We start from the raw sequence: 8,739 nt of genomic DNA on the forward strand, positions 1-8,739 counted from the left end.
GTGTTAAGTGCTGGGAGGGACTGGGGGCAAGCAATAAAAGCTGAAAAGGGACGTGAGTTGTCCACAGAGGACAACTATGGAAAAGGCCTGGTGTGTGGCAGATGCACTCCAACCACGAACTCCCATTACCCACAAAGAATACAGCCATGCCACCCAGCTGAGCAGACCGAGCCCGACTAGAAGACACTGGGTTTTAAGATAAATCCAAATAAATCCAAAGATAGCCCTTAGTATACCCTGGTTGCTGTGTCAAAAGTGGAGTTAATTATTGGAGCTGAATCTTGGTTGCCACTTGGTGGGAGGCTTGAAAACCATTCCTACATCAACAGAGATGCTCCATCACTACCATCACCTACTGTCCCTGACCTTCTGCGGCGCTCACTCTTCATAAATCAGCATGTGCTTTAAGGTGTGTATTACCTTGTGGTACCTGGCCCATCTAGCAGTTTCAGAAAGGAAAATGACAAATGGTTTTCAATTTCTATTTCAAGTTTTTGGAAAAGCTTTGCTGTAATAAACATAACTTCGCCCACAGAGAAGTGGAGGTAGCATGAGCTCAGAAAAGGGGTCCTGGGGCTGTTCCCCAGACACCACCTGGTTGGTTCTCACTGCCTCAGGTCATAGCAAGGACATTTGTTCAGTGACGATCCCACTTTAAGCTGCAACCTTCCTGACTTTGCCCATCTTTATGCTTTATTTTTCTCCACGGCCCACACAACCATCTAATGTACTTTGCACTTTGCTTGTTTATTGTCCATTGCACCCCTTAGAACTTAAGTTTCATGAGACCTGCTTACAGAAATTTTTGTTACCATGTGACCCGCTGTGATAAACAGTACCTGGAACATAAGGGGCACACACGTATTTGTTGAGTGACTGAATGAAAGGAAGGGGATGCAGGCAGCGAGTGAAATCTTGGTTTGTGACATAATTATGTTATTTTTATACCTCATTATTTTCTTTCAACTGAACTGTGGGAGTAAATTCTGTTCAGAAAATAGTTTTCAAGTATGACTGTCTTCTACTGTATTTTTCACTGGCTTCTAGTTGCCTCTTTATCAAAAGCCTTGTTTTTAAAAACTAATCTCTAAATGATCAGGTAAAATAAAAAGACCTCTTCAGTTCTTAAAAATAAAAAGGCAGAAAATAGACTTTATTCCCAAAGAAATTTTTTTTTAAGACTTTTTTGAAGAATAAGACAAGTTACTATCTCAAATGTTTTTCACAATTTTAGAATCTTTCTTCTCTAAGGTTGGCACTCCAGCCAAGCTTTTGCAGGATGTGTTCAGAGCCCTCAGCCCATAAGAATCTGGCCTCAATCTTCTTCCTGCAGGAGCATCTCCACTTTCCAAGACGGGCAGTGAGAATGGTTATGACGCTGGTGACAGCTGTGGGCCCATGGGGTACCAAGCTGGCATCCATCGATATTTTCAGGGAGAACCTCAGTCCAAGTGATTTTGGTGCGTGTCCCAGCAGTGAACAGGCTTTGAGCAGCTGACCAGAATAGCTTGGTGGGCAGGAGGTACCCGAATGAAAACTCCAAGCCGAAGCCGGCCGGCTCCCTCAGTCAGGCTGGGGCTCAGCCTGGTGCCTACGCACAGCCTGCCCAGATACCCACCAAGAGCTCTGCTGTGATCCGAGAGGCTACAGAAGCCCTCCTGAGCACTACGTTCTGTCAGGCCTCTTAAGATCAAATAAAATGGCATGCCACGAGAGCTCTAAGTTTTCCTAAAACCAATTTCTCAGGCGAGATGTGACACGTGATCCCTGGAAAGAGCCAAGATATTCATATTATCCTCGCCCTGCCAGGGCCATGCAGCCCTAGGACTCATCTTGCTGGAGATCGGCCCAATAAAGGCAGCCATCTTGTGCTGAATTCAGCAGGTCTCACCCTCAGGTCAGGCCATTTCCCAGCACTTCCAGTACATACCTGCTGAGGGCTTTAGGAGAGAGTGCCACACTTCATGAAGGGCCCTGATCCTCTCTGGGCCTCATGAGAGTCCCACTGGCTGCCTCCGCTAAACAGCCCAAGTGATATGAGGCCAGGGACAGTCTTGAGCAGGTCAGGTAGGAGATTCAGATGAATGACTTGGCCAGAGTCACCATGTGATCCACACCACACGCCATATCCATGGGCTCCCCAGGCATTGTCACCTGAAAAACAAGACTCAGCACATGGGAAGGGGAAATGGCCAGCTGGGAGGCAGACAAGCTTGGAGGTGGCCCCACTTGGGCCTGATCCTGGCCCTGCCTCTTGGTAGATAACTGAACCTCTCTGGGCCTTGAGTTCCTCCCCTGGAAAGGGGAGTGCTCACGCCTACCTGGCGGTCTGCTGGAATGAGTAAATGCCCTCGCCATGGAAAGGGTCACCCCAACTCCCCACGTAGGCAACAGCAGACATTACTGTTCATGCTCACCCCTCTAAGAGGTTCCTCTGGGCACAAGCACAGACCCTGAGTGCACATCCCACAGAGATTACTCCTGTCTGAGTATGACCCCACCAGAGGGCAAAACCTGTTCTCAAGCCCGGTGTTCCGTGACCTTTCCTAACAGTCACCACCACGGCTCCCTGGAGCAGCTTGAGAAACCCTTTCTCCTGCCTTCAGGGTCCACTTTGAGAATGAGGCCTCCTTGGCCCAGTGTCTTTACCCACTTCGCCCACAAGCTCCAGCTCCAGACACAAGCACACAAGTCACATGCTCACCCTTCAAGGAGGAATGTTTCCTGTGACTCAGAAGGTGTCAAAGCCCAGCTGGCAGTCTTGCTGACACTGCCCATCTATGCTGACAACATTTCATCACAGGAAGGCCCAAGATAACAGCAGAAAGCCCTTCTGGAATGTGGAGGCTCCATCCTGTTTGCCTTTAAAATAATTCATTGTTCTACAGCCTGGCCTTGGAAATGGGTGTCCCCAACAACTCTAGGATTTCCGTATCTACATGGCCATACCAGTTCTCCAGAAAAGGGATACTTTTCTTTTTCTTCTTCTTCTTCTTCTTCTTCTTCTTCTTCTTATTATTATTATTATTATTATTTTATTACTATTATTTTGAATAAGTATACATTTACATGCTTACCATATAAAATGACATAAAATGAAAAAGAACAAAAAGGTATTAAATACCTTTTACTACCACCCACCTTCATCCCCCCATTCCCCACCTTCCCTCTGAAATGGAAATTACTAGTTTCTTGTTGGCCTTCCAGAGGTTTTTGATGCAAAGACAAGCAAAGGCCAAGTATACTGTTTTCTTAGGTGGAAAATTTTAAGACAGTGCACCTGTACCACTTACTCCTCAGACCTCCGCCAGGACGCCGATGCTGCTACTCTGACCAGACCTGAATTCTGCCATCCTGCCCTGATGGTAACACTCGGCTGGGCAGTGTGACAGCTAGAAACGGGATGTGTAATAGCCTGTGGCATTTACTGAGCTTAAGAGAAGAAAAGGCCTGATCCAGATGGCCTGGCCTAAAAGCCCAGAGGCAGCGATGTCGACCCGGAGCTTGGCGCCTTTGGCATGGGGAGACAAATCCATTAAGGACTCCTGGCCACAAGCAAATGGATGCTAGTAACCAAGTTGTGCTTCCTGCCCCTCCTTCCCTAAACAAATTTCTTTTAGCAAAACCTATTAGAGAAATCACTAAACAAATAAGAGCAATGCCCTAGCTCATGGCAGAGGCTCACAGATGCAGAAATTGTTCCAGACTGGCTGGGGAAGCAGAAGACATGCTGCTTCTTTGGTGACTGGGCCCAGGTGAACTCTTAGCAACCTCTCCAGGCCATTAGAGCACATTTTATTGACCAGTCCCATGAAAAGTGCCACACTCCACACTAATCTACAGCCAAGCTGCTGCACTTAAGCACCTCTGTCCTTGTTACCCTAGTGCTCTTGCCATTAGCACACAAAGCAGAGTAAACCACTGGGCCTTGGTTCACTCGCCAGGACGATGGTCTTGGCTGAGGATGGCCAGGGAAGTAGGGGCTTGGCCTCGGACACCCTTTCTGGGGGCAGCAGGTGGCTCCCCCTAGCAAGCAGTCACTCACAGCCTCACATAGTCTCTAAACTGAGTCCAAAAGAAGACTGCCCTCACCCATGTTTTATTTTTGTCCTTGTCAAGGTTAAAAGGAGTTTCTATTCTAAACCAATATATGCTCACAACATTATTGCATAGAGAAACAATTCTAAACCAGAAGCACATTTAGCCTGAGTGACTTAAAAGTTTGCGCAGAATCAATTTAGGAACCTCTCTTTCCACAATTACATGTTCCTAAAACAAGCACCCACCAGGTAAAAGACAGAAGAAAGCTAAGAAAGCACTGACTTGGGGCTGTGACTGGGCCCAGCAGATTCACCCATGTGGCTGCATCTGAAATTTCCATCCTGCACAAGTGACCAGCCTGAGAAAGGGAAAGAGCTCAGCTTGCAAAGAGGCACTGCCCCAGAGCACAAATTCCCACAGGGCACCTCTCTCCCAGGCATCGGCACCACCTCGGGCCTGTGGCTACTGAGGTGGCCATATAAGAAAGAGACTTGGAAGTCAGAGGGTTCCCCCCAGCTTGCGCTCCTAAACTCAGCCTGGTCCTGACCAGAGGGGCTCACTGTGAGGAGGCAACACAGCCTGCAGGCAGAGTCCCAAGTTCACATCGAAGCCCCACCCAGAGTGACTCTGAGATAAATCCAGCCCCTTGGACTCCTGAAGTCAGTGTTCATAGGTGCATGCTGTGGGGGAAGGGCCCCAATCTTCATAGGTTGTTCTGAGGGTGAGAACAAATGCAAAGCACCCAGCACACTGACAGCTCTGCTGTCCCCTCAGAAAGGCTGTACAGTTTGTTTGTGGAGAGCCAGTGCAATTCCCAGGGTTGAACGGTGAAGGCCATTCAAAAACTTCCCCTAGCAGCCTGTTCCCATGCCTACAATGCTGCCATTTAGGTCAAAGGGTCCTGTAAAGACCAGATGAAACCTGGGCAATGTGTCCCTGCCTCTGCATACTTCCTTCCCTCCACAGCTGGGAATCCTGAATCTCTGGCTCAGGCCCTCACAGAGGATGAGACTACTGTGAGGAGACCAGAGTCTCACAGTCAGACATATCTGAGTCTGATTCATGGCTCTGCTCGCTAGATGTGTAACCATGGAAGAAATTATTGAACTTGTCTGAGCTCTGAATATCAACATGTAGCAGAAAAAGATCCTGGAAAGCCTCTAGAAGAAGAGGTTTAAATCAGGGAGCTCAGATGTCACTACCTGGGCCTACATACTTTCAGAAAAGCCCAAGTTCTGTGAGTCTAAGCATAACTAGTTAGTACCATTGCAGGAGCTACAAATAATACTTTACTCTTTCTTTTCTTTCTTGAAATATTTTTAAATGATGTAACACATCTCCCACTGAAGTAACAAAATAGAGTTGTTTAAAGAATAAAAGTTACCTGTAATTTTTAAGTGAGTAAAAGAATAGACTACAGTAAGATCCAACACCCAAAAGACTAATCGAATCTTTAAGGAATCCAGCCTAGTTGACCCAAAACCTGGTTCTTGCCACCACTACTGTCCCAGAGCCTCAGCCTCACATCTTCGAGCCTGCACAGTGGAAAGGACCAGGCCCTCAGACCTCAGCATCATCCTTTACCCATCCCCATAACCCCAATCAACAGGTGACAAGGGAACACGGTGGCTCCACAAACAGGACTCAACAAACATGAAAGAAGGAAGATGACAGTTTGGCAAGAAAGCAGCTGTCACAGAGACAGACCGAGTATCCTTTCCCTGATGGCACAGATGCAGGGAATGGCATTCCGAGAGGGAGGCCTGGTAAGCATGGAGTCAGAGAAGCGGGGTCTGGTTTTAATGCAAGTGGTGTCAGCCCCCAGCAGCCTGCTGCTTCCAACTTCACAACCGGGCCCAAAGCTTAGCCCAGCCGTTTCAACAGGGAAAATGTTATTGATTTCAAACCTTATTTCATGGCAGGTAGGGAGCCTCCCGTCATAGTGGTCATTCATCCAAAACCCAGTTCCTTTACTGTTTCCCAAGCTTTCCCTCAGAATGGCCTTTTTAGTGAGGTTCAAGAGAGGGCAGTAAGGAACTACCATGAAAACAAGTAGGACATCTAAATCATTGCATGAGGAGCCATCCACTGTCTACCAACTGACTCTCCATTTGTCATACATAATAGTATTTCCAGGCTCAGGGAACAAGTGAGCAAGCACCAATCAGCTTGGGAACAACTCTGGTGCACAACCATTTTTTTTCTAACAAGTGTAAAGTCTCCATTTTGATCTGTTCTCTTAGAAATTGCACCTATAGCTTTTATAAAGGAGTCAGGGCCTGCAGAGTGCACAGAAACCCAGGAGAGCCAGCAGCCGTGGGAAAGGCCAATGGAAACAAGCCTCTAAAATACCAAAGTGCCTCAAAGCCTTCTGTAGTGGGTTTTGACAGACAAATCCTTATTTTATGTAAATTACACATTTCTTTTGCATTTTTACATGTTTTTAAAAAATGCTTTACACAACTTCGAAACACACTATTAATATCAAACTTTCAAAGAAAATGCTCTGGCATGTATACACTTCTCCTCACAGAGACCGTCTCTGGAGGAGAACATCAGAAACCAGTACTGGTGGCTGCCGCTGGGACGAGGCATGGGAAATTTATTTTCCATAATACACTTTGTACCAAGTACATATGTTCTGCATTCAAAAATAAATAAATAGCTTTTTTTTTAGAAGAACTCAAAAATCTTAGTAAACAATACTAAGATAAACTACAACTGAAGAAAGAACTTTTTACCTCTTTAATTTTGAAATAAGCCTTTCTGTCTAATTGCATACTCCCCCTAAGAAAAGCCTTTATTTTTCCATTTTGGTGGTTGTAGATATTAAACATCCTGCTTTCTTTTAAATTTGCTGTAAAACATTCCTCTACATGGGCCTCTGTAAACAGCTCCTAGCATGCCAACTTCTTCATTTCGAATCGCCCCCATTCAGAGCCTCCCCGAGCCTTGCGGCACTCGGCCCACAGCCTGCTTCTCTCTGAGGCACCTGGTGTGCTTCTGCTTCCCTGCTCCACATACCTGAGGACAGCCTTTGATGAGACTTCTTATAGGCCACTGTGGGACTGCAACCCCACACAGGCCGTTCCCTCCCATTACTCACTCAACAGGCCCCAAGAAGGAGCAAAGGGCAGTGAGCCTGCAGCCTGAGAAGCTGGTACTGGGCACTTGATCTGGCTCCTCAATTGGAGAGCCTCACCTGAGGCAAAAGGCAGCCGGGACTGAAAGTAGGGGCAATTCCAGGACCCAGGGCTGGCCCCGCTGCACATTGGGCACTGATGCCACATCAGCTGAATCTGCTCTGTGGACGTGATCTCAAGCCCGCCCAGTCTAGCCTTACCCTCCACGGGAAATACTGGTCTTCCAGGTGGCCGATTCCCAAGCACCCTCGGATGTTCTTGCCCCACACAAACAGCTCTCCTTTGTCTGCAAAGAAAGAAAATCGGTGGTTTGGTTGGGACTAGGCCAAGAGCATGTCTGAAGAAGAGGAAGGGCCCTGCATGAGAACTTGCTTTCCAGAGCCTGGTACAAACAGAGCCCAATGTTAAATTTCAATTTCTATCAGACAATAATGCTTTCTTTTGAAAAGTAGACTGCCCTCATACCAAAAACATGTCCAAGCCCAAATTTACGCTGTGTCCATCACGTGGGAGATGAGTATGTACATGAGGCCGTGGGCCAAGGTGGCTCCTGCTCACAGCCCACTCTACTTGCCCCTTATGCATACACTCCCTCACCAACAGCTATGTCTGACCAAACCCTGCCCTCTACAAATCTTGAGATCTGAGCATCCTCAAATCCTGGTCATGCCATGGCCTTTCTAATTCGACAGAGTGAGAAATAAGGATATTTGTCATTCCTTGTCTGGGTTTCCATATCTTGAACATTCAGTCAAATGACATATGGTGACACAGGAACCTCTCTGGGCCAGGTCTATGCCTGTGTGCTAGGAACTGGGACAGGACAGTGAATGTAACATTCATGGTTCCTATCCTCATGGGACGAGTCAAACAAATGATCAAACCCATACATACATGCTTACGAACTGTAAAAAGTGTCAAGAAGGAGAAGGACAGACAAAGTGCCATAGAGGTGAGTCCAGGAGATTGCATCTAGACCAGGACATCCTCCAGGAAGGGACCTAGATCTGGTAGGGCAGCCTCAGTTGAGACTTCTGTCTACATCAGCTTTGGGCACTTCTTGGCACAAAGGCCCCATTTCACTGCCCTGCATCTGCCTAGTAAAAGTAGAAGAAAAGACATGGAGAAGCCAGGACTAAAATAATCTGGGCTAATTAAATAAGAAATCGTTTTGTTAGGAGCTATAAGAGGCACCCTGGTCGGACCATCATCCTTGGTCCTCCACCCCCAAATTTTATGTGTTTAACAGAATAGAACAGTCTAGCTCCCAAAACGTTAGCAGACCTCAGGATAAACCAAACAACTCCAGCCCCCAGCTGGCCATATGCGAACACTGGGCACACAGACAGTGGAGAAATCCAAGTTTGGATGCTCCCTCTACTGAGGGATAGTAACTGGCACTTGGAGGGTGGCTGTTGAGTCCTGGGGAAAACCTAGACAGGGATTTCATTTCAGTGTGATCAAAAATGGCCACATGGCATGACAGCAAACAGAAAATAGTCTACTCTAGAGAAATACTTCATATAGATTCTCAAGTATGTGACTCTGCACATAG

General features: G+C 47.0%; 1 protein-coding gene across 1 annotated transcript in view; it reads right to left on the minus strand.

Moving 5' to 3' along the window:
* Nucleotides 1-1,125: 1,125 nt before the first annotated feature.
* RCC1L (RCC1 like) overlaps nucleotides 1,126-8,739 on the minus strand; it is a 46,549-nt gene continuing 38,935 nt past the window's right edge. Inside the window, exons 10-11 of the mRNA XM_023537550.1 lie at nucleotides 7,385-7,470; nucleotides 1,126-2,154 (exon numbers count right to left, since the gene is read on the minus strand). Of these exons, the coding sequence (XP_023393318.1) occupies nucleotides 2,077-2,154; nucleotides 7,385-7,470 (164 nt within the window). The 3' untranslated portion in view covers nucleotides 1,126-2,076. The remainder of the gene's footprint in view (nucleotides 2,155-7,384; nucleotides 7,471-8,739) is intronic.

The sequence above is a fragment of the Pteropus vampyrus genome, unplaced genomic scaffold, assembly GCF_000151845.1.
Source record: "Pteropus vampyrus isolate Shadow unplaced genomic scaffold, Pvam_2.0 Scaffold193, whole genome shotgun sequence".
In the NCBI taxonomy this organism is placed as follows: domain Eukaryota; kingdom Metazoa; phylum Chordata; class Mammalia; order Chiroptera; family Pteropodidae; genus Pteropus; species Pteropus vampyrus.